Raw genomic sequence first — 27,870 nt, 5'->3', positions numbered from 1 at the left:
ATCAACGTTTAGCTCACTCGTGACCTACATCAAACCTATCAGCAAGCAGCACATGTCAATTCTTCGCAACTAAACATTATTGGAACACTTGCAATTGACTCTAGTATCCGTGAATATTCGCGATCTATACTGCGAGGGCATATATCCCACTGTACCGTTCTCAACCGCCAATAATCGTCAAACATCTGGTTGTTTGGCGTTTAAACTGCACATCGCCTAGCTGTATCGCCGTTTAACTCAACGCGCAACTCTATATCGGAGACTACACTAGGTCACACGATACCATTTCCTCCCAATTAAACATTATTAGGACTTGAAGCACGGAATTTCACGGACGTTCATAGTACGTCTACCTCCTGTCTCACCAACTTACCACCTAAACCAAAGTATCAAGCTGATGGATTAGACTTTCCCATCGCCAAATCCATACGAGGATGAAGGAAATGAAAGAAGATGATGAAGAACTGCCACGTATTCCTAACTTAGAAGCAAACCTTCGTTTCGAAGAACCAGCCCCCTTCCCGTCTATAAGTATAGAGACGATTTCCCCAATTTCTGAAAGTGATTCAGCCAAACTTATCGACCTTCACATCTGTTCTGCCAGCACCGCACAGCACAGCATAGCATCAAGCCTCTGAGCTCTGCCCGCCTTACCACAAGAACAGACGATAAATTCACCATCAGCCATCACCAAGTGCTCCCTCTCGACCACGTCCTCATTATACAATTTCCTTTCAAGGAATTGTTCAAGACCTTGACACATTAAGGAACCTCGCAAGCAACAGCAATGTCTGGCTGGCTAAACTTCCCTTCCGGAGGTCCAACAGGGCCTCCTCAATATAATAACGATCCTCAATATAACAACGTCCGCGAAGCCCAGCAGCCGTATAGTTCCTTTCCCGCCGCCGCCGCCGCATCTTTCCCCCAAGATGAATGGATAACCTTCTTTCCCGCCCCCGACGTCCCATCTTTTCCTGAAGTTGCACAGAACAACTTCTTCCCGGCTGCATCTTTACCACAAGATGCACAAATGATCTTGATTCCCGCCGCCGCCACCGCATCTCTGCCACAAGATGCAAACAACTTCCCGCCGCCGCAGATGGCACCAGCAGAGGTGCCACTGCAATATACTGCCCAGTACGGGCAGAACTATACCCATGAACCGGGCTACTATCAGCCCGGTATGATGGATCCCGGATTTGCGCAGCCGCAGCAGCAGCAGCAGCAGCATATTCCAAACCCCGGATATATTACATCCGGGTATGACTTGACGCCCCAGCCGGGGTACCAGATGTACAATGGATTCGTGCCTCAGCAGAATCCGGCCCCCGCGTGTATCGACCACGCATACAACCTGGTGCCTCAGCCGGGCTATCACATGAACAGCGGATTCGTGCCTCAGCAGAATCCAGGCCCGGGACAAGTCAACTTCGGGTACGACCTCCAAGTCCCGGCATGGCCTCCCCAACCGGACTACCAAATGCCGGTCAGTGTTGTCAGCCAGGTAGATGTCGTCAACAGCACTGTCATCACGCCTGTCGGGGCCGTCCAAGCCGTCAACAGCAACGTCCCGGCTTCACATGCAGCTTTCCTTGCCGCTCCCGCGCCCGCGCCCGCTCCCGCTCCCGCTCCCGCTCCAGCGCCTGAGCCTCCAATGCAGGTCATTGTAGGCCCAGAACTCGATGAAGACTTCGAAAGAGGCTTTGCTGAGTACGACGAATGGGTCGTAACGGAGGCAGAAAGGGAGGCAGAAAGGGGTCTTTTCTGGGAGGAGGAGGAGGAGGAGAAGGAGGAAGAGAAGAAGAAGAAGGAGAAGGAGATGGCGGCTCCTCGCAAAAAGGGCTTCTTCTTGGGACGAGAGTGCTTCCCGCCAGAATCAGTCTGGAAAGAGGGGTGGAAAGGCCCTCGATCCTAGGCTGAGATGGAGATTGGAAAGGGATTTCAGGGGTTGTATGCATGGACTTGGGGCGGTTTTTTTTCAGCATTTGCTCTCAAGTCATTGGCATTTGCTTTTTTTCCGCATTATTTGTTTGGAAGTTTTTTGGGCTGTACATTGTCGTTTTGGTTTGCTGCTCGTCTCAAGTCATTGGCGTTTCTTGGCTTAGAATTGGTACCTCGCAAAAGTTTTTGATACCTATTTCTTTTTGGCAGCGTTGAGGTCTCGGGCATAAAATGCTGAGAGACGGGAAATATAATTGGGTTTCACGCATTTTTGCTTCGTGATGAATTGTGATGTTCGTGCTGTGAATGGTCAGGGTGGTGTGTGAACGTGTAAGTCCCAGTGTGTGTACGTGACCCTGTGGCAATGTGTGTTTGCAGCGAGGTATCTACGTACCTTGGTGCTTTACATTATGTCTAGCGATATATCACTATGTGGTCGAGTATATCACTATGTGGTCGAGTATATCGCAATGTGGTTGAGTATATCACAATGTGGTTGAGTATATCACAATGTGGTTGAATATCTTACAGTGTGGTTGGGCATACTAGGTATGATTAGACACATTGGCAGTTGAGTATCGTGTGAAATGTAGTTAGTGGCCTTTGGCCCCTAATCCAGCAGTCTCGGCGGCGTTATCAGATCGGTGTTTGTTGGATGGACTTGATGAGTCTAGTGAGTTTACGATCTGCACTCGACCCCCTACCACTGGGCGGTACCGGCTCTCCTTTTCGTTTGGCCCAATGGAATAAAGTACGTGATTTCAGCTGATTCCCCTCCAACTTAAGCTAATTTATTCCGTCAGAGACGGTTGTGGTTTTTGTCACTGAACCTCACATGGTAGCAATTGTCGCTAGCTTGCTCTTGCGGCCGAGTTTCCCCTGGACGTCAATTATCAGACAAGTCATCGGTCGTCATCCCCGAAACAAATTACCAAAGATCAGTACACTGTCTGCCACGGAATAAGAAGTTAATAACAGCAATCATGTGCGGTAACTAAGCAAGTGCAGACGTTTCCACGACACTTCAGAGTAATGTAACAACCCAGAAATTTAACAACCAATGCAAGATGCGCCAACGGCACGGTGTGACCCGGCCACTTCTTGGATGGGTTGCTTCAACGGTGCTTACACGTACCATGACGTCGGGCACCATTGACGGAACTATTCCAATCTAGCTGACCGGTCTGCTTCTTTCCCTAACTTTTTGTGACGTCTGTAAAGGGAGGTTCAATAGTGACAGGGGTAGCCTCTATTACAGTGCAATGTGTAAGAAAAAATACATACAATATAAAGTGCCAAGTTACACATCCTTTAGAACCAAGTAAATCAACAAAAGCATACTGTCTCTGTAGGTTATCCAGCCGGGGTATCCATACTCATACTCAGCTCACTTCACCAACACGCGGCACCGATGACATCAAACTCAACGCCACATAAATCAAGGGTCCATCTTGTAGTATTGACGGTTGACTGGTAACAAAGCGTCGAGAAATATAAAGTACGACAATCTTGGAACAATGCTGTAGGGGATTTGCTCAAAATGAAGGCATTCTGCACATAGAAATGTGGCAGGACCAAGTATTTTGTGGTGGCTGCTTAAGTAACATGGCAGAATGGGATTCAATCATGCTCCGGGAACACTTGTAACTCGCGACTAAATGAGTCTCATTTTCATGCCATTACATCATTGTGTACTTTTTTCAATTGATTGGCTGCTGTTCCAAGCAGTGACATACCAGGTAGTTACGATTTCCGCCCACTTATACGCCGTCTGTCATGGCTTCTCATATCGCTGCTCGGATATTTTATTTGTAAATTTAAGAATTTTCCAAATTGACAATTTGGCCTTGCACCAGCTTATTATCTTTTATGCACGGAGGCTGCTTCAACTTTTTCACCGCCGCCCCGTTCGTCAAGTGCCAATCGCCAAATGCGACTCGCTCGGCTTGGAGGAGCCCTGGTTCGTGGGGTTCCACATGGGCTTCTGATTGGTGGTGGGCTCATTAGACGGGAAGCACCTGCAGCAACCACAAGCAAGTCCGAGGCACACAGACGGTCAGTGGTGGAATGGCTCAATTTGACTCCAAATTGTTCCCGATGTCAATTATTGAATTTGACATTATTACTCCTCAGGTGCTGGCTGACGGCTGGCAATGACCCGAAGAGGCTGGCAAAAAGGACCAGTCAGATTGATCAGAAGTTGACCACATGCAGTTGAACGTCTCAACTTCCACTGTGGGCAGCCAGGCACTTGTCCTTTGGTGCTCAAGTGGGTCCAGTCAGGCACTGCTCCGTGCTTTGTGTGCTCTGAGCCATTGTTGGCAGGTGCAACCCTGTCAATCAGATCCTCTGCTCTGGTTGCCTCGCCTGGCCTCAACAGCCACCGAACCAGGCCAGCACTAAGCCAGACCACCAAGATGAAAGCTCCATCCCGCACCTTTGCTTGTGACGCCGCCTCCACAGTCCACAATCCGTCATCCATCCCGCCTTCGTTTTCCATCCGCATCGCGCACATCTTCGCGCGGCGGCCTTCTCTGCTGTCTTTGTTCTGTTTTGTTCCTTCTCCTATACCCTTCCGCAGTCGAACTCGGTCCCTGAGGCTGTTCCTTAATCATCCCTTGCTTCAAAACTCCTTTCCCTTCGCGATGCTGTTGGAGCTCCCCCTTTGCTAGTCAAAGACCCCTGACATCGTCGCAACATGAATGTGAGTCTTGCAAGACAATTTTCTGCGTTTTTGAAACAGATGAAGACTGACACCAATTGATACCTGTCTTAGCCCAAAGCCGCAAGCTATATCGACCAGCTCAACAGCGCTCGGTGCGAGGGAAACTGGGAAGCTGTGCCCGAGCTGGTGCGCAAGGTTCGCAAGCATGCTCCCGAAAGACAATGTACGTCATACTCGCCATGAGCTCACAATATTCTACCTTTCAACCTCGAACGCTTTGTTTGGCTCTTATTTGGGGATTCTCTCTCTCTCTCTCTTTCACTCCGTGGTACCGCCAGATGGCTTACTTTGACCTCGTTTCTAGCCCTCACTCTTGCTGCCGAGACGGAAGCCGCCATCTCTCAGGCCACATCATCCGGCGCTCGACCCTCTGCTGCCCAAACTGCCCAAGACCTCGACGTTGCTAGCCGGTTTCCCAAATTAGCTGCCGCCATTGAGGAGGAGCATCACCATCATGAAGATAGATTTCAAGCCAAGGTCTGCACGGGTTGGCTGCATTGGGTGGTCGGTGAATACCACCATGCCTTGTCAACCCTCCCCAGCAGTCTTGAGGCCGAGGGCATCTCACAGGAACGAACCGATACAATTTCAGAATGGACCAACCTCTGTGCTCTCAAGTCTGCTTACCTAAAGGCCAATTGTCTAATGCGAAACGATCAGAGGGCCGCTGCACTCTCCGCCCTACAATCTGCGACGCCTTCATTGAATGGAGTGTGGTGTGGCCATGGCGTCCGCAAGCAGCTCCGATACTGGTCCGAATTATTCCTAACAGAGTATTGCATGCTGTCCAGCCAGGCTGTAGAGAACGAAGAGCTGAATCTTGATGACCCCAACTCCCTGGCCAGTTTCCGTGCCTGGGCCAGATACTGGGACGTAATGGGTGCGCCGATCACTGGCGGATTTGGCTTCAAAGGTTCCGTTCCTCGACGAAGAATATGGGCTGAATACTATGAGGCACTTTCTCGTATTTTAGAAAACGACTTGGCCTATGTAGGCGGCCATGTCGACACCATTTCGCCAGACTTGTCCGCTCGCGCTCAACTTCGGCTGGAGATCAAGCAGACTGAGGCTGCCTATCGGGCGCTCATTCTGACTGAGACAACGTTCCCAAGAGCAGACGAAGATCGGGAAGAAGTAGAAGACTTTGTGAAGCGGGTGATGGCCAACTGGACAATTCTTTGCGGCCGAGGCTGGCGAGAGCAAGATCTTGGTCCGGGCGGCCGCGCTGCGCTAAGTCGCAATGTTCTCGAGACGTTGTATAGTGCTGCAACTCGGACATATCATTCTACCTCGATTCTGCGATCGTTATTCAGCGTCCACCTTGCCTTGGCAGAATTCGACCTTGCCTTCAAAGCATTCGACTCGTACCTGGACATTGTGAAGAAGGGCAAAGCACGCGTGGACAAGACGGGACACGAGGAAGCGAGCTTGGATGACGACGGCACAGTGCTGGAAACCATAGCGCAAGCTGTAATGGCCTTATGTCGTTACGGGCATCAAAGCGCAGGAGAGAAGGCTCGTCAGCTGGGTGCAGAACTGGAAGACTGGCTATCAAGGCTGCCACATACAAAATCCACTGAAAACGGAGTCGCACCGCATGATCAGGAACCTAGAATGGAGTTGAGGACGCTTGTTGCACCGAATATCATTGCCCTGTCCTGGCAAGCCATCGGCTTGTCCCATGCTCACTGGTCCAGAATTACCCATGAAGCAGCTTCGAGAACCGAAATCCAATCAAAGGCTATACGCTGTATTCGTAAGTCTCTGGCTGCAGAGTTTGGCCGTTCCAAGGATATCAGGAGTTTCTTTAGTCTGGCCCTCCTGCTTGCCGAGAGACGGGAACTTACGGCTGCCATCGAGCTGGTTCGATCTGCGTTGCTGTGTAATAAGGGCCAGGAGGAACGTTACAGTCTTTACCACGGGCCATATTGGCAAGAGCGGACCTTGATTCCCGTGTGGCATCTGCTGGCACTACTTTTGAGTGCCAGGCAAGACTACACCATGGCTGCTCGGGCATGCGAAGGCGCCTTGGAACAATTTGGGGATTCCACCATTCTCTTTGGTAAGACCGAAGCACACTGCCGTAGCGACCATCTGAAAGATGTCGAAGTTAATGGTAATTCGGAACTGCATCCTCCAGGTCTAGTCGACGACATGGAGGATTCTGAGAAGGAAAGCATCTTGGAGGTCAAGATGACACAATTGGCACTCGTTGAACTTGTTGAGGGACCAGATGCAGCTGTCAACGCCAGCTACGAGCTGCTCTCACTGTTCTCACGCCTATTCGGCACGTTTCCTGCTCAGCCATCCATCAAATCCCCTACCCCGTCGCTGCCACCAAAAACTTCAGGCACTATTCGAAGCATCCGGGGCAGCATCTTTGGAGGCAAGACAGATCGATCTAGACCGCCAACCAGACAACCCAGCAGTAGTACCGTGAGCGAGAAATCCGGTGTGCCAACTTCGAGACCCGCAACGTCCCACAGCTCTCGTACAGCAACTCCGGCAATTCAAGTGACGGATGAGAAGGAAAATGTCAATGGCACTGGCAGTACCTCGCGACGTGGTAGCACCCACAGACAGCGAAGCAACTCCAGGCGGAGAAACAGTTTGAAAAAGAGGGACAGAAGTGGCAGTCGAACCAGACCGGTAACGGCTATTGCAACCTCTCACCAGCCCACCATGTTGGATGGAGAGACCTTCTTTACTCCAACGACAGAAGGTGACTCGCCCGATTTTTTCAATCTGAACAAATTGCCTGTTGCACGAGCCCCTTCCTTGACCCGTGGCAAGACCGTGTCCTCTGTGCACTCAGTTATGACGGCTACATCAAAGTCATCTGATGTTACAGAACTGACTGTTGATGTTACCCATGCGTCTCCCAATTTACTGCCTCTCATACAATTTTCGAAAGAAAAGGCAAAAGCCCAAAAGATTTCTCTATTAATCAAAATCTGGCTTTCCATTGCTGGCTTCTATCGTCGAGCTTCCATGTTAGATGATGGTAAAGCTGCGGTTCTGGAGGCACAAAAACTTTTGGCGGGCATGGAGTCTGAGGCTGCGAGAGACCAAGCTAACACAGGTGCAACGAAGGGACTCGGCTGGGCTGAGAGAAAGAGCATGGACGACCTCTGGGGCGATGTGTGGTCCGAGGTATGTGTTTCCGCCAGGGCCTTTTCTGCTCGTTCTTGTTCCGCTTCTTTTAACAAATATGCTAACAATTTCCAGCTCGGCCTCTTGGGCGTCGCAAAGGGCCTTCCATTTGAAGCAAAGTCGGACTTTGAAACAGCGCTCACGCACTCGCCTGACCATGCTGCAGCCACTGTTGGACTATCCAATATTCTCTTGGACATTTTCAGCGAGAAGGTGCTTCCTCCTCCGACCATGCCGGCTCTAGATGGGTTGGATCACAATGAAAAGGAGGGATTTCAGCCACCAAACCAAACATACCACAAACGATTTGCTGGCACCCTGCCGTCATCGCCGCTTGGTCTTGGGCCGTCTATTGCGGCACCCATTTCTTCATTGACACTTGAGGACACGGTAGCTAAAAGCAAGCATGATCAACTACCTGTGCCATACAAAGCCACTTATCTGCCACTGGTAGATCGTCTTGCTGCGAGGGAGCGCGCCTTTACACTTCTCTCGGGATTGACCCGGTTGGGTAATGGCTGGGACAATTCTGAAGCATGGTTCGCTTTGGCTCGAGCTCACGAAGAGAGCGGACAGCCGGACAAGGCCAAAGAAGTGTTATGGTGGTGTGTGGAGCTGGAAGAGGCCATGGGCGTGCGCGAGTGGCGATGCCTAGGCAATGGCGGTTATATAATTTGAGGGTGAGGCTGAATGGACGTTGTGGGAAGAAGGAAGATGCCAGTGACGCGTGAGCCGACGGACTCTCGTGCGTCTAAAAGTCCATGTACACATTATATGCAACAGCAAGCAAAGACGTAGTTTAATTAATGCATTTCCAACCTGGAATAACATGGGATTGGGTGGGATGTGTGTGTTATTCGTCCTATGCCTCCACTACTCAGCAAGAAGCAGTTTAGCACGTCTTCCAGTTACCACGGCCGCATCGTGGAATGGGACATTTAGCGTTGCTGCAGTTTTACTTCTGCATTGACGAGATCACAAATGCAGTCTGGACCTGGTAGTCACGACACAACTCTCGGCGTTCAACTATCGCTATGCTGGTAATTATAATGATCACAATTGTAGCTCCTAAACACAGCATATAGTGTCTTTAAAATCTTTCAAGATCATTGAATTAGACTTCACAGTAAAATCGGGATTACATACATCCCCCCATTGCTACAGGGTATGTCAAAAGTCTTGGAACTCGGAGCCCAGTCCCATTGTGGGGCACCAACTCGGCAGCCAAAAAAAAAAGTTACAACACCAAGAAACATCAACGACACTCATCACTAAAACTCACATCTCACCAATACGGCCATCACTTATCCAGCCATGGCCTCAACACCCCCCGACCTCCGGGTCCTCTGCAGGAAACTCACCCTCCCTCCCGCACAATTACCACAATCCCTCCCCCTCCTAACAAGACACATCCTCCACTGCAAACAAGTCCTGTCCACGCCCCAGGAACAAAAGTCAAAACATGACTCCCCAACCGCGCAGCTCATTCACAAACTCCGAACCAGCATAACCACCCTCCTCACAGGACGGAGTCGCGAAGCACGCTTCACAGCCATTGGACTCATCAAGGCCATGATCGATGTAGGCGGGTGGGAAACACTACGAGCTTCTGAGCCCTGGGTGCGTGGTCTGCTGGCCATTGTGCAGAAGGGCGATGCCCTACCGGTGAAGGAACTGGCGGTGATTACGTTGACGCGCGTGTATGTGCTTCTGCGGCCGTACCAGACGTTGGTTAGGGAGATTGGCACGCCTACGATTCCGGAATTCGTCAAGGCGTGCTTGCAGGTTGTGAAGGGGTCTGCGCCGTTCAGTATGGCTGAGACGGTTTGCGAGGCGTTTTCAAGTCTTGCTCCTTTGTATCCTACTACGTTTCGGCCTTTTGGCTCGCAGATCCGAGGTGCTGTGAGGGGGTATTTGGCGCCGACGCTGTCTGATGGGGTGCTTGTGCCGGTGTCGTTGCGGAGAGCGGCAAGGAAGGTGGTTATTTCGTTGCACTGCGTGGCAGCTAAGGCGGGTGGAAGCGAGGAATGGGCCAAGATTGTGGATGGATTGCTTCGGGAATTGCACGGTACTGCCGACCAGGTGTTCAGGGCTGTTGACGAATCTTGGGAGGGCACATCGGGATATAATCGCTCTCGTGTTGATCCCGAGGGTGAACCGCACGGCGGCGGCGACTCTACAGACCAATTACCAGCTTGGTCCGGCGTGAGTTCCGGCGCCGAACGCATAATAGGTATATTCGCCTATCTGTCCGACTGTCTGCGCTATGCTACGAAAACACCCGTCGTTATCCCCGTCAGCGCATTCATGGACGCCATTTCGCGGGTCTGCCTCATCGCGAAGATGTCCAAGAGCCAGACCTGGGAGCAGGCGGTGCAGGCAAACGCCGCTATTGGCCGCGACGAAAAAGAAGAGCTGTGGAGCGTCATTCCCGATATCCATATATCAGCGCTGGAACTCCTTTCGACCATGGTCGAGCGGTTCAACCGGGCCATGATTCCGCTCATTCCAGAAGCGCTCGACCATTTAGTCCGGGTATTCAAGTCTGGAATCAGCAACCCACAGGTACGAACCACAGGATGCAAACTACTCAGTAGCATCCTCCCTCTTACAGGGCCAACCATGTCGAAATCAACCGTCACAATGCTAGAACCCATCATCGCCGCCTGCTGTCGCGACTTACAAGAAGACGCGGGGTTTCTCAAATCCCAAAAGGCGGCATCAAAAGACAAGGGTCTCGCGAATGCAGATCTCTTCCTCCAACCGCAGGCTTCTACCGAGACGGCGGTGCATCTAGACGCCGAGCATAAAGCCATTGCTTCGGAACTGCTCGTTGGTCTGCTGTCCCATCTGCCGCAGGGGCATTTGAAACCCACGCACAGAGGTCTTCTTGACAAAACTGCCATTCTTACACGCAGCCGTGACGGCATGCTAGCTAGTGTTCTGAACCCGTATAAGGACCAGCGCGGGAGAATGTACCCCAGCATCTTGCCGCATTTGTCGCAGCAGTACCCCCACGATCAGGGCGTTGAAATTCTGCGGAGTAATCTTCGCGTCGGCGTGTTAGGAGGCAGTGATCTCGTCGCGGAGGTGGCGGAGGTGGAGGACGAAGAAATGCATGAGGATGAGCATGTTGAGGAAGAGAAAGGTGAACCTCTGGAGGAGATTGTGAAACCTGCACTGGCAGCTTCAAATATCGAGCTTCCGATTCAACAGAATGTGTTTCAGGGCACGACACCAAATGCGTTTAGTGTGGCGGAAGCTATACCTGACTCTCCTTCAAAGAGAAAGCATGAAGATGCTAGTGCGGAGCCGGAGTCGAAGCGTCAGGAATTAGATACGACTGCTGTGAAAGCGCCTACTCCTGATGAGGACGATGACAGCGACAGCGATGAAAGCGTCCATTTAAACATGGAGCTGGACGACGATGAAGACGAAGATGAAGATGAGTAGCATTATCGGCGCAATGGTAGGAAAAGTGTTTTAGCAGTGGCAAGCCACGCAGGTTGGGATATCAAAACTATCTAGACGCTTAATAGAAATAATAGCCAACCTCATATACCCCAATAATAGTAGGCCTAATCCAACGTATATACTCAACTCAGCCCTATTGAACGCCGTAATTCCAAACCCCCCAAAACGCCAACCAAAACAACCCCAGTAAACTCAATCCCTCAACCAAGCCCGTCTCTTCTCCTCCTTCCTCGCCCTCCTCTTCTCCTTAAACGCCTTCAGCTCAGACTTGCTGATGCGCTTCCCCGCCCTCTCCGCCTTCAAGCTACGGCCGTCGTCCGCATTCGCAGCGGCATCTACGTCAAAAAAGGCATTCATCTGCCGCCGCGACTTTGCGTCGTCGGTGTGTCGCCCCGGCCCTGCGTCCTCCTGCTGAAACTGGCCCGTGAAGCGGTTGAACCCCGCGGTGGACGTGTACCCGTCTTCTAGGCTGGGCACCTGCGCCTGTAGAGGAGCAGGCTCATCGGCCTGGTTGTATTTCTGGGCGTACCACGCGTTGGGGTCGTAGTCGCCGTGGATGGCGGGGTTGTAGCCGCTCACGGGGGGTTCAGATTGAGGAACGGGCGCGGAGGCGGAGGCGGCAGGTTTTTCTGACGGCACGCGCGGGTTGTCCCATTGCGTTTTGCCGGTGAAGCGGTTGTAGAAGAACCATGCTTGGGTGCCGGGGTCGAATTGGCAGTCCCAGCCGTCGTCCTGCGCGGGAGGCGCCTCTTGAGGGAGTGGTGGTTCTTCCGGGGGCGCGTCTTCGTCGACTTCACCGTCTTCTTGTTGGGAATCTACGTCTGATTCGGAAGTTTGTGTTTCCGGCTCTGGAGGGTCTGCGCTTGCTGAAGGAGGTGGTGATTTGGATTTGGACCGGGTGTGGGAGTCTTTTGCGGGCGAGCGCTCTGGCGATGGCGAAGCAGTCATGGCTAGGGAGCGTGGAGATCTATCCAGCCTGCGAATCTGTCTTCTACAATGGTGAGCATCCCGGAGAGAAAACGTTTGTCATGATACGTTTATGGACCTGAACTTAGCGAATCGGTATGGAGTTGATGCTGGCGGTGTGGGACTGCGTCGCGGCTGAAGTTTTGCGAAAGCTTGGATTCCTTGGGGAGTTGTGATGCGCCGAGGTTTTTGCGATTTGCGATCCGTGAGATGTTGTTGATTATGTATTAATGGGGTTGAAGTTGAGTGACGAAAGAGGCAAGGCGGATGGATGCATGGTGACGATGGTGCCCGGCCGCGGAAAAAATTGGGTCCGACAGACGTCATTTGTGTTTGTTGGTTGAATACCTGCACACAACTTCCTTCACAAGGGATAGAAAGGTAGGGGACTCAATTGATTCTGGACATGAGGTATCTGTTTATCAATCAAGATGGTCCAACAAAGATGGCATCAAAGATATACACAGGGTGCTGTGGTGGACACGCCACACTAAGAGACTCGATAAGTTGAACAGGCAATCATCTTCACATCAACAGGTCTGGGATTCAGGATGCACAGGCGCCGACATATAACCTGACTCCTGAGCACGGCAAACATCCATCGTCAATATTCTAGCTGACATCCAAGGCGAGCCGCATGAACCATGAGCTCAGCAAAGCAACTTCCAGGTGACTGAAGTGACCCGTGCATACTCCCAGCAATCAGTGTAACCATACATGTCCAGAACAACAACACAACCCATCTCATCTTCGCCTCATATTCCCAACCACCGCAACGCACTGCCACGGCCTCACTGACTGCCATGCGTCTGTGCCAATGTCCAGTCAGTTGAGAAGCATCACGCAGCACTCACACCCACAATGCGCCTCTCCCTCTCCACCACTGCATCTCTCATAGCCCTCGTGCAGTCCTCCCTCGTCCCCGACTCCTCGTGCGACTGCTTCCTCACCAACTCCAGCGAACCGGCCTACTTCTCAAACCACCTCTTCTTCGACTTCCGCAACCTCGCCTCCCACGCCTCCGTCTCCGCCGCCATCACCAACCCGAAAGACACGCCAACCGCGCCCCCCACCAGCAAATACTTCCAGTCCGAAGCCTGGACCAAATCATGGGAGCTCCAAACATGGAGCAACTCCAAAGGCGGAGGTAACAACTTCGCCGGCGATGCCACCGTCCTCATGATCAACTCCCCCAACAACATCTACATCGAGCGCAGCACCGACTCCGCCACACACCTCACCCTACGCACGAAGCGGCTGGCGAGCTTCCAAACAGCAGCGCAGTTCCAGTCCCAGAGTTCCAACTACCAGTACCTGTCGCTGCGTCTGCTGGCGCGAACAGTCGGCGAACCAGGCGGCGTATCCGCCTTCTTTACGTATCGCGATGCCGGGAAACTCGCGGACATTCAGGAGGCAGATCTGGAGGTTGTCACGCAAGGGCCGAGGAAGAACGTGCATTGCACGAATCAGCCGTCGTACACGGAGAACGGGGCAACGAAGCCTGATGTCACGAGGAATGCTACCCTGCCGAGAGGGCTGGGGTGGTCGGACTGGGCTGTATACCGGCTGGACTGGACGCCTGGCGCGAGTGTCTGGTATGTCGACGGCGAGATGATTGCCAATATCACGTTTCAGGTGCCCCGTGATGCGGCGGGGATCAACTTCAACTCGTGGGGTGATGGGGGTAGTTGGAGCGGGAATATGAGTGTGGGCGCTGAGTCGAGTTTGCAGATTCAGTGGATTGAGATGGTGTTTAATACGACTGATAGCAAGGGGCGTTCGCTACGGAGGGATGGTTCTGGTTCTGCGAAGGGCGGGTTGTGCGGTGCTGTGTGTAGTATTGATGATGGTGCGGAGAGGGGCAAGGGTGTGACGAAGCTTTGGGGTGAGAAGACGAAGAGTGCGGGTGTGAGGATGGAAGCTTCATGGTGTTTGTTGGTGTTTGTGGTTTGTTTGGTGTTGGAGTTTTCATGATGTGATGTGACCGTGTCGGGATTTTATATGCTTCAATATGTCCTGTAAGTTAGGATGTAGTTATATTGATTTGGACTTGAGGTCATTTGGTAGTCCCTCGTCAGAACCCGTAGCGAGACATCTCCCAAGTTAAGTAACTCAATCATATCGCGGTTGAGAAAGGCGCATCCAAAATCCGAATCTGCAATTTGCAATTTGCAATACACATCATACACAATGTACTGTCCATCCCAAAAGTAACTTCATGGTCCGCATACCCTAGAGCATAAATAAACCCCACGCAGTATTTCGCTCACCGCCCACTGCACTCACCAAACCCGTCTGCTGATCTCCTCACCATGCAGCAAGGTAACACAACCCACCAAACACAATCACTCAATGCCCAGTGGATCACTCAATGAAACCGGGGAATTAAGCATACCTAGTCTGCGAGACATGCATGACCCAGTGGTTTGTGCGACATTGTCCAACGCACTCAATGGCACAATAATGCGTCTGTACGGACTTACGCTGTGTCTTGTCATTTTTTCTCGTCCATGTCCCATCCCATCTCGTCCTTTGAGTCAACTACCACGTCCATTTTCCAAAATGGATACTCCGTACCAAACCTGCAGGTTACGTGTAACCAGACCCGATTCTTCATGCACTGGATACCTGGGTACCATCGTTCGGAGAACACCAGCATCAAACCATTACATTGACCCGCTTTCCCCAGCCTGCTCTAGTTATGATGGCCTTGGCTAATTCAGTCGAACCAGACCAGCATCTGAGCTGCTCGCCGTCCTCAAGTTGTCCTCGTGATCACAGAAATCTCCCATTCCCACTTTGGACCTGAGACACACCACACCAAGCCCGCCACACCAACCGAAAACTGATTAGACAGCCTGACGCGACAAGGAAAGTGAGAAAAAGACTCCAATTATCCTTCGTTGTGACCCCTGAACGCCATAATCGTCAATTGACACCATTACAGACGCTGCTTGCCCGTACGCTGTAGATAAAGTAGTATTGTACAATGAAGGCTCCAAACACAATTTTTGCCAGAATGATTACAAAACCCCCGAACCCAAGTACAAAACAACTAGAATGCATCAATCCAGCATACACGACCTATATGCAAAAAGAGTCCAGATAATCCCATGCAAAACGCTAAAAGGGCTATTCCTGAGCCCGGGTGAAAAGAATATGAAAAAAACTGAAGTAGAAATAAACCCGCCTAGTCATAACCGTAGCTGTAGATCCATAACTTCTCGTGACTTTTCGCTTTTCGGTCCGTATTCGTTCAAACTTTTCCCGACAGTATTTCCCCATGCCCTAATAGACGCCAAAAAGTAGTAACAGGTTAAGAAAAAAAGAAAACATCACTTTTGATCAACCGCTGAGCCAAGCCCCGTTTTTTATTAAAGCTTTTAAATCCGTACTGTTTTTTGAATATTATCGAGCCACTGGGTATATTAGTCAGAGTCGGGTTTGGTTTGCGGATCGGATAGAACCAGGCTGGCCGATATTTGCCTGGGAGGAGCGCAGACATCACGCCACGAAGAGCCAGCTGGCGAAGGTGGTGGGCACAACAAAACACTTGGCCAAACAAAAATAACTTTTTATAAAAAAGGACAAGTACTGATAATAGCATCGGCGCAGCCAAATAAGATAGGTCGTAACAAAACATTCGTTCCAAGGCGTAGGCAAAATGCTCCTGTCTTTCAGCGTCTCAGCATAGAGCAAGGGCTTGCGTGTTTCCGCGCAAGTCGCTGTTGATACCTATACGGCAGAGCTTTGTATACTCGCATTATGTATGCGTTTAATACTTGCTCTGCAGCGAAGGAGCGGTTGACACCATATTTTTAGTAGTAGCTCCGGCATTTCAACCGGGGTAATTCGTACTGTGCACCAGGCAAAGTGTTATATCCGTGGTGGATTTGATGCTTCGACTGCCACTCGGGCACGGCGATTCGGTGAATCGTTTTTGGCCGAAGCAAATGTGATCCGTGTATCGTATTCCTTTGTAGGTCAAGTGTTGCCGTATTAAAAATCTCTTTGCGCCAGCTGGGGTATGTTCGATGTAAAGAGATTAGTTCGATAAAAGGGCAACTCCTCGTCTGCGATGAGCCATGCCTCATCATCGCATGCTCGCCTGGTCAAATGGGAATTGTTGACTGGGGAAAGCCATGCTGGCGCTCAGTCCGAAGGGGTCCCAGTCGAGGTTCTGGTGGTCGAGCAGCTGAGTCATGGATGGGAAGTGGTGGTTTGACACCGACGCCTGATGTCCCCCTTGCTCATGATGGGCAGGGCCAGTCGAGGTGGGAGAGAGCAGCATCGGCTGAGTGGTGTCGCTGTTGAAGGCGGCGCCAAATCCACCATGCCCACTGGGGGTCTCAATTTCAGAGTCGTCAACCATGTCGGCTTGGTTATCATAGTCGGTGTCTGTCACAGGGAGTGGTTAGGTCTGTGAAATGAACTCATGCATCGACAATTCATAGACTTACCGAGTGGTTCAACCTGGCTTTGGAACGCCGGGGTTGGGTAAAAGGAGGCTCCCGCACCGGCGACACTGCGGGGTGTACCAGATTGCAGCAAAGAGGTTCGAGAAGGCTGAGCAGCACCGCCAAGAGAGAGTTGTTGACGAGCAAGCCCCGAGATGGAGCCTCGCATGGAAGCGCTGTCAGACGGGGCAGGAGAAAAGTTTGAACCGCCATTGCTGGGTGAGTTGGAGTGGGATGATGGCGTGGGACGGTTCTTAGGAGAGGTGGCGGATTTGTGAGCTTGTAAGCCGGATCCTGGCTCTAGTTTCGGGGCAATGCTAGAGTTTGACTTCCGATTGTGATGCTGACGATTCATGATAGGTCTCTGAATTGGAGGCGGTTGCACCATGTTCTGGGGAACATGCGCAGGCCCGAGATTGGGACTGTCGGCCTTGGCTTGCAATTCGGCCTGAACATCGATGCCTATTCAAACAACCCATGTTAACTTCATCAATCGTCTTACTAGGGTGTCAGTGCTGGAAAGGAATGACCTTTCTCGAGAAGAATTCGCTCAAGCAGCGAGTTCTTATACCGAAGCATCAAGCATTCGTCGGCGGCATTGCGATGAGCGGATTGGAGGTTGTGCAAGTTGGATTCGTGTACCCGAATAGTCTCCTCAAGCTGTTTGATGTACTCAGTCCGGCGCTCACGGAACGCAGCCTGTGCCTGCCGGTTGCGCTGCTTGCGCTCCTCTGAAGTAGCATAGATCTTTGAGTCGTTGTGTCAGCAATTTGTCGAATTCCGGCATAAAACGAGTTGGGAGGTTGTTGCAGCTCGTAGTGAGTTGTGCGGAGGTAGAATTGTGAAAGACGGTGTGTTGTGTTGAAAAGTGACGAGAACTTCTCAGATGTGCAGGGAGAGAGGCAAGTGACGGGAAACCCAAACACACAAAGATGTGACAATGGTGACGGCTACAGCAGTAGTCCTTAGGTGAGGTGAATCATAATCGTAGCTGTGAGAAGCTGAGGTGGAGGGGTATTTGCAGATAATGCGCAGACAATGTCTCATCACTCACCGGTTTGCGACCACCCTTCCGCTTCGGCTGCTGGGCGTCTTGGACAGCATTGTTGCTGTTACCAGAGACGGGTGCAGAGGCGTTTTGCTCTCTTTCGGGAGTTGAATCGACAGAGTCGTCAGACTCGTCGCGGGGAGGGTTGGGCTTGTTATCGATGGACATCTCTTCGGCCATTCCTTAGGGTCGCGGCGCAGGGCCTCTAAGATGACAGCCGCGGTGCGGCAAGCGCCCCGGTTTCAGGAAAAACAAAACGGTGCTGAGTGACGATAGTAGATCGTCAAGTGAAGCCGGAAGAAACCGAATTGTTGGTAAGGCAAACAAAAGTATCAGGGTCCGGGGCAACAAACAATGCAGCGATAGGAGGAAGCCGGGAGTTTGTGCGTCGTTGTGATAACGGGGAGGATTTTGCTTGGTAGATAAGTTGGTGTAGCGTGGGAACTGAGCCGGGGAAGCACCAACAACTTGACGAGAAGAGGGGAAGAGCGAGCGAAAAAAAAAATTAAGTCGACCCCAGTGCAGATGAGGAAGCTGACGGCGCGTCTGTGGCGGCTGCTGGTGCCAGGAAAAGGCAGTTAGTTAGTTGAGAGGAAACGTGGGGAAGAACAAGCAAGCGCAGGCTTGACAGGAACACAAATGCTTTGTCCCCCAGGATACAGCGAGGAACAAGATGCAATTGTTGCCCTCTAAATCGGTGCTGGATCTGGATCTATGATAGCAGTTTGGTGGCATGGAGGGACTTGGACCGCAGAAGGGACTTGGTCGCTTTTATGTAATGGAATGGAATTGCAGAAAGCGGAGGAGGAGGAGGGGTCATGTCTGGTCTGGTCTGGTGGTGCCGTTGGTACTGTGTCCTTGCTGTTGTTGGCGCTGGTCAAGCCAAGTACTTCGATGTCGATGTCCTCGTTGGCCGAGTCCGCCCTGGTACAATTTCGACTGGAACCATTGATGGCCTTCTGCCTCTGGGCGGAAATCCTCCAAAGCGTCAGCCAGCCTGTTCGTTCGCCCCATCCTGTGCTGGAATTTCATATCCAGTCTGGTGTGCTCCTCTTCTCTGGCTGGTCTCGTTTCCAGTCTTCCACCTCACTCATCCATCAATCACTCCTTGTCCATTGTTGGCTCTGTGGAGAGCCCATCATCATGACATCCACTCACTCACCACTTCGTCCCTCCACTCCTCCACCCCCGGCCGATTACAGCGCCATGCCCCCCTTCAAGCGTCGTCAAGCGTCAACCAAGCGCCAACCGGCCCCAGCAGGTGGAGCGAACTCGGCCGGCCTGGTCATGCATCAATATGTTCGATGCCCTGCTCTGTGCGCGGATGCATTCCTTGCCCACCCCAGCTTGAACCACCAACCGCCACTGCCCACCAACCTGCAGCAGACTGGGGGCAACCTGGACCAGACTTCATCAAGGGCCAGGCCAGCGCAGATTCACCGGATGCCACGCCGTCTAGCCCGTCTTTGTGCTCGTTGCACTCGTCCTTGCCTGTTATGCTCTCTCGCCATTTTCCACCCATCGAGCTGGGCACTGTCCTGTTCGAAGTTCCCCTCTGTAAGAACAGCATCTGGTTGAAATGCGATTCTCTGCAACATCCACCGTCCACAAAACGTGACAATTGACAAAAGCCCACCGGGCTCTGCCTAGCACATCATCACCTTGCTTCCCTGTTCGGTTTTGTCCATTGGAAACGTTCATCGTGGGCCCTGCCCACCATTTCATTCACTCACTCTTTTCCAAGTCCACATCCACGAGCGGACGCAGCGGGAGGACTGGCAGTAAGCTTGGGACGCGAAACATGGCGACGGCTCGCACGGCGACTGGAGCAATCCACTGCGAGGCGGAAATACCAGTACATGGTCCTCCTCGGCCTTGGATCAGGCTGACAACATCGGCCCTGGCTGCAAAGTACATTGCGCACAGTACCATGTACACCACGCTTTCCTCTCTGTAGACAAGGACAATGGGCGACTAAACGAGCCCACAGAGGCACGTTTTTTTTTCTTTGAAGGTGACCTCCCCGCTTTTCATGGCCCCTGTCGAGTCATGGGTCCAGTTGTGTCTTCAGCACCATCGCCTCGAAGCCATCCAGGTTGATGTTGAGTGCAGAGTATGGAGGACTGCCAATGTAAATGTCTATTTGCCCTTGGCATATGAGTCTTTCACAACCTCCATGCTTGGGAAACAATCTGTTCGCTTCCGCATGTTTCACCAAGACCGCTTTCTAAACAGGTTCGATAAGTCCGGCCACTGGACTGCCACTTACGGCAGAGCACAGGTGATAGTTGCTTCAGCTCGAATGGAAATGTGATGGATGCTGGCTGGCGCCGACAACCGGCGAAGAGAAGAGGGCTGATTGCGCAAGACCATGGCTTCTTCCGACCTGCCGCTAGCGTTGTTGTCAACGTCGCTACCTGAAAATAACCTGTAGGAACTCTCAATCTGATGACCTAGATGGTACAAAAGAGCGGATTTTTCGTTGTACCCTCGGAGTACCTGTCCGAAGGCCTGGTGTTTCTGTAGTTGCTCTGCCACCCTGAGACATGACAGGCTGTGTGCTAGAACCCAGTGGTCGACCCGACGAACCGGCTTCCGTTGAGGAGATTTGATGGCGAGTTCGTCCATAATAGGAGTGTTTTTTAAACCCGCTGTTACAGTACAATGGATGAGCTGGAGTTGGCTTCAGCTATTACAGCCTCTAAAAGAGACGGCATTCCACAACCATGTTGATGAGCTGAATAACTAGTGTGTTTAATTTGTAAATCACCCTCTGTCGAACATGGAGTGCGAAATGTGCCAATGATCACCCGTCACGGATCGGCCTTCTCTGTTGGGTTAATTGCGCCCCCAAAGGTGGACATCGTGAAATCCGAATTTGAATCCCACTTTGTCTTGGAAAGACATGCGTGTGGATGTATGTCGGTGACGACGGACGATCCTACACGCCAAGGGCGCTTTGAATGCTCTCACTATTGATTCAGATCTTCCTAGCCCAGGCAACGACGCGTTCTGACCAGCTGTTTGATGGTACTCCTTGCTTCCGTGAGACGATAGCTGGCTGCTATTATACAGAACGGAAGGTGACCAAGACCACCAGGCATGATTTCGAACTCTAAACGGAGTACCTTGAGGTAGGGTTTCACCAGCTGGTCCTCACTAGTCCCAGCGATGGACGATGGCTCTTGCGAGTCTTAAATCTCATGTTCGTTCAGCCAAGGATACGTCCTGAAGCTAAGTTCTGGTGGAAGCTGGTTGGCGTTGTGTCCGGTACTGCAATTGGGAAACATTGGACAGGCTTGCAGTAGACTGGATCCTGTTTGGATAGGACGGAAGCAAGAAAGAACTCTCCGACAGCCAATCAACAAAAAAGCGACGAATCACCCGTCTGGGACTTTGGGATTTTTGGCACACCATCAACGTCAAGCAGAAATGACTGCATTTCGGAGGTTGTCCAGGTTCCAAGTAGTCCGTATTGATTCAAGGGCGAGACATGGTGAAGTGGGCAGTACAACACAATCTGGTCGGTACCTTACGGACAAAAAAGAGGTCGTGGGTCAGGGGACTTGCTAGTTTTGCCCAAGGCAGGAGTACCTTCCCGTCCAACACGGAAAGGGTACAAGACCAAGCCAACCAAGGCAGGAGCGAAGGTGTCATCAAGGTGCAAATCTTGGCCCTGTACTGCAGGCGCATCTGATACAGCACATCGGATGATGCTATAAAATAATACTTGACGCTCATAGTGCAATTTTACAGCCCAGAGCTTCATGGAAGATCTGGACTTTGACGATGCAAATACCAGGGTTGTGACATTGGCCGTAATCGGTCACAACTGCTTGTCATGACCGCGTGATATTTTGAGCTGTGAGTGACTTCATGCTGTGCACCCAAGCTTCGGACAACTAGTCGCGCCAGTTGGCCCTTCCCCTCTTCTTCGCATCCGTCAATGTGAGTCGACAGCCGAGTTCATCACTTTGAGCAGTTTGGGAGTTGTCCAGAGTGGAAGCCGTTCTCATCATGTCCTGTCTGTTGGATGCGGCTGATGCGGGAACCTGGAAGCACTGACCTGGCTGGTACTTGGTTGTAAGTACCCGCCTGGTACACACGAGTCTAGTGACGGCCTAGATCGCGCGAAAATTTCTTCCACGCTACCAATCACGACATTGAGCGCAAAGTCCATTGATCACCCGGATCGTCGACAGGACATCCCTTCCGGAGTAGTGTATGGTGACGTCTCTCTCCCTAAAACCCCATATCCCTACCAGTTTTTGGTTTTGTTAAAATTAGAGGCTGAATTGCAAAGGCGAATAATCAAGAGCCTGAATCCAGAGGCTGGATGAGATCCGGATTGGCGACGAATGCGAGGCGGCTGCCATGGGGCACTTCTGGCCAAACGTGAAGAGCTGTATGGGCAAGTGGATTATGCTGTAGCATTGAGCATATGAGAGTTTGTAGTTCTTCAGTTCCTTTCTAGTCTCTCCTTGGACACTTTTGAAGAGATGAAATCATTTCAAGCCAACTGACATACAGTGCTATATGTACAAACTGTAATGCTCCCAGAAAATTGGACACTGATTTTGAAGACAGCACGCCGGTTAAACAGCATCATGGCCGAATAACCCACTTGATGAGATGGCGGAGTGCCGTGTAATGCATCTCCGGTGAGCGGAAGCAGCCACGATGCTATTGTTCGCCAACTCAAACGGGGGCAATGCACGCACAGATGATGAGCTTGCCCAAGGACATTTTTTTCACCAGCCTCGCTTTCTCTTTGATACTGTCGAGACCGGACCAGACACGAGGCCAAATTTATCCCCTGATGAGCAAAACGCCACTTCAACAAGGCGATCCACATCATTCCCTTGCCCTCGCTCAGTGAGAAGGGAAGGGCAAAGTAGTGAACGGCGTTCAGTTCTTTGGCAACGAACGAGATAGTTAAGCGAGCACTTGTAAAGGCGGTATTTTAGACAGCTGTGATGTCCTACAGTGTCCCTTACTCTCCTGCATTGTCGAAAGCAAATAGGCGCAAGATGTCAACCACCTGGGACTGTTGGGTGAGGTCTCCGCATCTTCGAGTTTCGTTTTGTGGTTCAGCGCATCATTCGAAGTGGTCCGTGTTGGTCGTAAAGCTTCCAGAACAATTTGGAGTTCCCCGCCGCGTGTCAGGAAGCTTTTCGCACCACAAAACAGCTGTAATGGGGGTTGACATACCTACAAGCATTCCCTCCCATACGCGAATTTCCAGATACAACTTCTCCCATGTCAATGTAATCCTGCCATTGTAGGACAAGGATGTGTCCTTGGATTAAAACACGCCACTTTGCTCTTGGTTTGGGCTCGTGAGGTCGATGTGGGTGGAGCGTTTCAATGCCTCCATTACAGCCGATAACGGCAGTTGTAGGTCAACCCCGCAAGAAAGACAAAGGAGAAATAGAGAAAACTTGGTTGTATGTTCTGTAACTTGCACAGGAAAGATACAACAGATAGGTGTTGATGAACGATTCTCCGTTATTGAAAATATGTCGTTGAGGGGTATCCTTGGCAGTCAATGCCTTGAAGGTGCTTCTTGTTGATTCTGATGCTCATCCTGTTCACTCGCCCGTTGCTCAGGCTGGACTCGAAAGTTCGAAACAACTATTTTTTGCTCAATGGATTGTTCTAAACCCCACTCAGGCCAATCAAGGTGGGACAAGGGAATTGGTGTTCGTCTGGACGGAAGGAAAACTGTCGAGATGTTAATATAGTTCATCGTTACAAAATCCTAGGACTGGAACGATGGCCACAGACAGCAGGCTCTCTCACAAAACGTGGGGATTGTAGCCCAAACTGCGATTAGGTAAGCACTCCAAGAAACACGGTCCGCGGACAGTGTTAGCTATTATATGAACTGTGTTGCGCACTGTCTTCCGGCAACCGTTGCGTTGTGGGGCCTGGAGGAGTGACGTGAAATAAACAAACCGTTCCGCATGAATATCAACAAAGCCAAGTAATCAGTCTTTATCCACTTGACATCATCCAACGGTCTTCAAAGACATTCCTCTTCGTTGCACCCCCCTGGTCCGCTTTGCGGCTTGCTTAACAGCTTTATCTTCAATATCAACATCGATATAGCTTCGTCTTGAAACCTGGCAAGCGCAATCATGTCACCGCCTCGTCGCCGCTCAGCCAGGCTGGCTAGCTCTGTCAAGGTACCGTGCAATTGTTTTCCCCAACGTCTGTGATTGGGGTTCGAACTAGCATAGTTACGCGAATTGCAGCTAATTAAAATGGCGGATTTAGAGCAAGGCCACTCCCGAATTAGGATCTGTCGCGGAAGGCGAAGAAACGCCTACAAGAGTCAGGCCGAGGAAAGCTGATGTTGACACCACGATGGAATCCCCATTGCCAGAACCGAGCACTCCCGCTTCGTCGGCTCTGAAACCTCCTCGCAGCGAAATGCACCCCAGCAAATATCATTCGAGCACTGGTGCCCCCTCATCAGCTCTTAGGCTGGGTTTCTCTGATATTCCAACTGAACCATCTTCCCACGGCGGTCAGGGTCAGGAGGCAACCCCGAGCAGAGCTGGTCGTGTTCCCTCGTCCAACTTCACCTTCCGGATTGCCCGTGAGTCGGCTGACACGGAGTTGAGCGGCGAAGCACAGCGTATGCTGAACGAGATACGTGACCAGGCTGCCAAAATTAAGGCTGAGCTTGTTGCGCAGAGAGAGGCAGAGGGTGGCGGCAATGTTGTTGACAGAACCTTTGCGAAGCCGAAGGGTAAGGTCGGCCGCTATAGCGCTGCTCACATGGCTGAGTTTAAGAAGATGGATTCTATTCAAAATCATGCGTCTGCATGGAGAGCCCAAGAAGGTCGTTTCACGCCCGTTAAGTCGCTAAAGCGCACACCGTCGAAAGCCAATCTGGATGGTACGCCGACTTCCCAGAGAAGCATTGGCATTCAGCCATCTCCTGCCAAGGCCGGTCCTGATGAGATGGTGAATGCACGACCTAGGACAAACCTCAAACGAAAGTCATCTGCCGCCAACCTGGACAATGACAGTCATGTAGCCCCGAAGAGGCACAACGGGAACGCAACTCCCGGCAAGTTTTCGACAGCTGCTCGAGAGCCAACTGTATCTACCGCAAAGAGGATGAGGCAGCGCCACGAAGATGACGCAGCTACAACACGCCCTAAGCCTGCCGAGCCTTCACGACCAAAGGCCAGTTCGATATTCTCTCGACTTGCCACTCCCAAGAAGGCCGCTGTGGCTCCCTCACCAGTTGCTGCCAAGAGTGCTCAAAAACCAACAGTCTCTTTGGTTCAGCCACCACCCAAGTCGAGTTTTGACACATTGTCCAAGTCTGGCTCTGTCAGCAGCCTAACCTCTAGTGCGTCCAAAGCGTCGGACTTGAGGCGCCGAATCATCAGTCCCCGAAGCTTCAGCAAAGTCAAGTCTATTCTTCGAGGAAGCAAGAACACTCCAGAGCAAGGAATGAGTGCTATTCCCCACCCTCAAATCTCACAGACGCCTGGTCCGCCCAGAGTAAACAAGGAGCTCCCTCCAGTCCCATTGACAACACCGCGTCGGAAACTGACGAAACGCGTAACGTTCACGCCAGAAGTCGTAACCGCTGTGAATGCGCAAAATTCTCCTTCGCCACAGAGACCTAGCGGCTTCAAACTTCGACCAGCCTTGAAGACTATTGAGACGCATTACCCAGCTCTGGACGAAGTTTTGACTGATTCAACTGCCAGCCATTCTTTGTACCCTGATCTCTCGCCCCTCAAGCATCTCGTGGACTTTCAATCACGCCGAGCCATATCCGGGTCCCCGTCGATGCCCGGCACCTTCACCTTCCGCAGCGACCACACTATCAAGTTTGGCGACGCTGCATCCACTGGCTTTGGTGCCTCTCCTGGTCAATCTAGTGTTCGGCATGTTAGTGGCCCAGCCGTTTCTAGCAATATGCCCGGCAGTTTCCCAGTTCCGCCTTCCCCAAGTTCTCACCCTAACAAGGAAAACAAGGCACCGTCTCCCATTAAATTGCTATCAGGGACGGCTCATGGCATGCAAAACAAGAAACGTCATCGAGCCACCGCCGATGAAGATGACTTCGATGCTGAGCGAGCCGCCAAGAAACGGAGGAATGAGAATGTCCCAGAGGGCCAGGCTCTGCTGGCACCTAGACTGATCAAGGCCGCATCTGCTAATGCTACCAAGACCAATCGGCTGACAAAGACTCCTGGTAAGACTGCAACCAGCCGAACTCCCGGGGCCACACCGGTTCGCGCTCCCGTATCAGCAACCCCGACAAAGAAAGCAGGTGGCCTCAGCATAAGCCGCCTCAATATGTTGGCCCGACCAAAGAGCCGTGTTTAGGGAACTTGCAGCAGGAGTCACAGGGCTTGCCAAAGGCCATTGTGAGAGGAAGGGGAGGGCATGATGTACATGAATGTACATGAACAAAACCTTGATGGGGGGTGATGCAGATGTGTCAGTCTTGACTGATTATACTGTAAAATGTGTGTTTTGCGAACCACTTGTACAAATACGACGACTAAATGCCGCGCTCAACAAGGATCAAAACTCAGGCTGTTTGCGTTATGATTGTGTACGCTTTGTACTCTTTTTTTCATACTTTCTATTCTGGATTATCTTGCCATAGTTGGCACTGGCAAAGGATATTTTTGCGGCGTAACGGATGATATGGCGTTTGGGTATAACAAGGGGACATTGGCTTGTATGAGTTAGGACATTTTACTCAAGGTTAACCAATGAAGAACATTGCTGATTATTCCAATTGCATTATCATGTCGTGTGTTTTAATCAAGAATACAAAGCAGCTGCGAGTGTGGGAAGCTCCTTCTCCGAATCGACGGAACGCAAGTCAGGTGTCTCCAGATGGGCCGGTCATTAATGGCTCTTCATGTTGCTTTCCACCTTGCGCTCAGCACTCTCATCTTAACATTCCCGCTTTGCGGTCTTCGCTATATACACTCGTTTGATTAAGTAGACCAGCTACCGGCCACTCTTTGTAGCCGGCAACAAGAGTCAGAAACACGGATATAATTATAATAGGAACTTTGTCAACACCACAGCGTCAAGCCACGATTTCAAAGTCGTTTCGCTATGGGAAGAGAATATGGACCGAGCATCTTTACCTGCACCTTCTGCTACGGCATATCAACCGAACCACCACATGTGCTTGGGCGGTCCGCCCGACTGACTTGCACCGACTGCTACATCACCATCATCAATCTCTCGATATGCTGGGTCTGCGGAGAGCTGATTTTGCGCGGAACAGACTGCGTGAGCTTTGGCTGGTGTTTTTGGCATCGGGCTTGCTACGGATGCTTGCTCTGTGGAAGTCGGAATCTCTGTTCCGGTGTGCTTCCTCGTTTGGAAGACTGTGATGGAAGGTACGAGCAGCATCGGGGTGAGGATGTCGTCGAACCGCCTCTTTGTGCGTTGTGCACTACTGAGTGTGAAGTTGATGGACTTGATGGCGAGGGTATACTTCAGAGGGGGTTGAAGAGGGTGGATTTGGTCGATGGCGGTGTCACGAGGCGACGATGGGAGCAGAAGACGAGCTGTGATGTCGAACGCTTTACACTGGAGAGGGCGAGGACGGTAATGCTATTCGTTTTCTTGTAATGCCTTGGAGGCTGACTAAAGCATGTGTACAGGCCCAATTGTTGTCGAACCATGGCCCGTCAACCATCTGGATAGACATCAATGATCCTATCAATGGAACTTCGTTTCGGTCACGCCCTCTGAAACCCATACCAGTGCGGATGCAAGGCGCTCTGACAGGGTCAAGATCTTCCCAAGCTCAAATTGTTACTGCTGCACCTGCAGCTCAACCTACAGAACAGGCCACATCAACCCGTATGCGAGCTTCAGCATCGGCATCATCTGATCCCCCGCATGTTAAGGAGGGCACGTTTTGACAGGGTATCCGGAGATGGAGATTCCGCGGGCTTCTTGAGAAAGAAGAGCTTTTGATGCCGTCATCAAAGAGATCCCATCGCTTGGACCGACATGCAGAGCCTTGCAGAACATGTCATGTCGCAAAAGACAAAATCCGGCCAAAGATGATAGAATTATGCTTGCACAGCCTTGGC

At 51.5% G+C, this 27,870-nt stretch overlaps 10 protein-coding genes across 10 annotated transcripts; 6 read left to right on the top strand and 4 right to left on the bottom strand.

Annotated features, from left to right (window-relative positions):
* Nucleotides 1-787: 787 nt before the first annotated feature.
* On the top strand, nt 788-1,915 carry VFPPC_02621 (hypothetical protein; the record flags this gene model as incomplete). Its single annotated transcript, XM_018282240.1, has 1 exon — nt 788-1,915. One exon carries the CDS (start codon nt 788-790, stop codon nt 1,913-1,915), a length of 1,128 nt encoding a protein of 375 aa, XP_018146625.1.
* A 2,724-nt stretch (nt 1,916-4,639) lies between these two features.
* Nucleotides 4,640-8,497, top strand: VFPPC_02620 (filamentation protein; the record flags this gene model as incomplete). The annotated part of the gene is made up of 4 exons (XM_018282239.1): nt 4,640-4,645; nt 4,718-4,829; nt 4,971-7,819; nt 7,895-8,497. 4 exons carry the CDS (start codon nt 4,640-4,642, stop codon nt 8,495-8,497), a joined length of 3,570 nt encoding a protein of 1,189 aa, XP_018146624.1.
* A 636-nt stretch (nt 8,498-9,133) lies between these two features.
* On the top strand, nt 9,134-11,272 carry VFPPC_02619 (armadillo-type fold domain-containing protein; the record flags this gene model as incomplete). The annotated part of the gene is made up of 1 exon (XM_018282238.1): nt 9,134-11,272. The coding sequence occupies one exon, from the start codon at nt 9,134-9,136 to the stop codon at nt 11,270-11,272; it is 2,139 nt and encodes a 712-aa protein (XP_018146623.1).
* Nucleotides 11,273-11,485: 213 nt separating this feature from the next.
* VFPPC_13300 (WW domain-containing protein) lies at nt 11,486-12,241 on the bottom strand (the record flags this gene model as incomplete). The annotated part of the gene is made up of 1 exon (XM_018291077.2): nt 11,486-12,241. The coding sequence occupies one exon, from the start codon at nt 12,239-12,241 to the stop codon at nt 11,486-11,488; it is 756 nt and encodes a 251-aa protein (XP_018146622.2).
* Nucleotides 12,242-13,120: 879 nt separating this feature from the next.
* Nucleotides 13,121-14,233, top strand: VFPPC_02618 (xylanase 3; the record flags this gene model as incomplete). Its single annotated transcript, XM_018282237.1, has 1 exon — nt 13,121-14,233. The coding sequence occupies one exon, from the start codon at nt 13,121-13,123 to the stop codon at nt 14,231-14,233; it is 1,113 nt and encodes a 370-aa protein (XP_018146621.1).
* A 2,119-nt stretch (nt 14,234-16,352) lies between these two features.
* On the bottom strand, nt 16,353-17,944 carry VFPPC_02617 (MEAB protein; the record flags this gene model as incomplete). The annotated part of the gene is made up of 4 exons (XM_018282236.1): nt 16,353-16,657; nt 16,720-17,178; nt 17,247-17,463; nt 17,771-17,944. The coding sequence occupies 4 exons, from the start codon at nt 17,942-17,944 to the stop codon at nt 16,353-16,355; spliced, it is 1,155 nt and encodes a 384-aa protein (XP_018146620.1).
* Nucleotides 17,945-20,602: 2,658 nt separating this feature from the next.
* On the bottom strand, nt 20,603-21,533 carry VFPPC_15530 (hypothetical protein; the record flags this gene model as incomplete). Its single annotated transcript, XM_018293283.1, has 3 exons — nt 20,603-20,919; nt 20,981-21,112; nt 21,335-21,533. The coding sequence occupies 3 exons, from the start codon at nt 21,531-21,533 to the stop codon at nt 20,603-20,605; spliced, it is 648 nt and encodes a 215-aa protein (XP_018146619.1).
* A 741-nt stretch (nt 21,534-22,274) lies between these two features.
* VFPPC_17586 (hypothetical protein) lies at nt 22,275-22,622 on the bottom strand (the record flags this gene model as incomplete). Its single annotated transcript, XM_022429282.1, has 1 exon — nt 22,275-22,622. One exon carries the CDS (start codon nt 22,620-22,622, stop codon nt 22,275-22,277), a length of 348 nt encoding a protein of 115 aa, XP_022285691.1.
* A 118-nt stretch (nt 22,623-22,740) lies between these two features.
* VFPPC_17587 (hypothetical protein) lies at nt 22,741-23,049 on the top strand (the record flags this gene model as incomplete). Its single annotated transcript, XM_022429283.1, has 1 exon — nt 22,741-23,049. The coding sequence occupies one exon, from the start codon at nt 22,741-22,743 to the stop codon at nt 23,047-23,049; it is 309 nt and encodes a 102-aa protein (XP_022285690.1).
* Nucleotides 23,050-24,133: 1,084 nt separating this feature from the next.
* VFPPC_02615 (erythromycin esterase) lies at nt 24,134-26,125 on the top strand (the record flags this gene model as incomplete). Its single annotated transcript, XM_018282235.1, has 1 exon — nt 24,134-26,125. The coding sequence occupies one exon, from the start codon at nt 24,134-24,136 to the stop codon at nt 26,123-26,125; it is 1,992 nt and encodes a 663-aa protein (XP_018146618.1).
* Nucleotides 26,126-27,870: the final 1,745 nt, after the last annotated feature.

The sequence above is a fragment of the Pochonia chlamydosporia genome, chromosome 2, assembly GCF_001653235.2.
Source record: "Pochonia chlamydosporia 170 chromosome 2, whole genome shotgun sequence".
In the NCBI taxonomy this organism is placed as follows: Eukaryota; Fungi; Ascomycota; class Sordariomycetes; order Hypocreales; family Clavicipitaceae; genus Pochonia; species Pochonia chlamydosporia.
The sequence above is the reverse complement of the archived record's forward strand: the minus strand, read 5'-3'. Positions and strand labels throughout refer to the sequence as shown.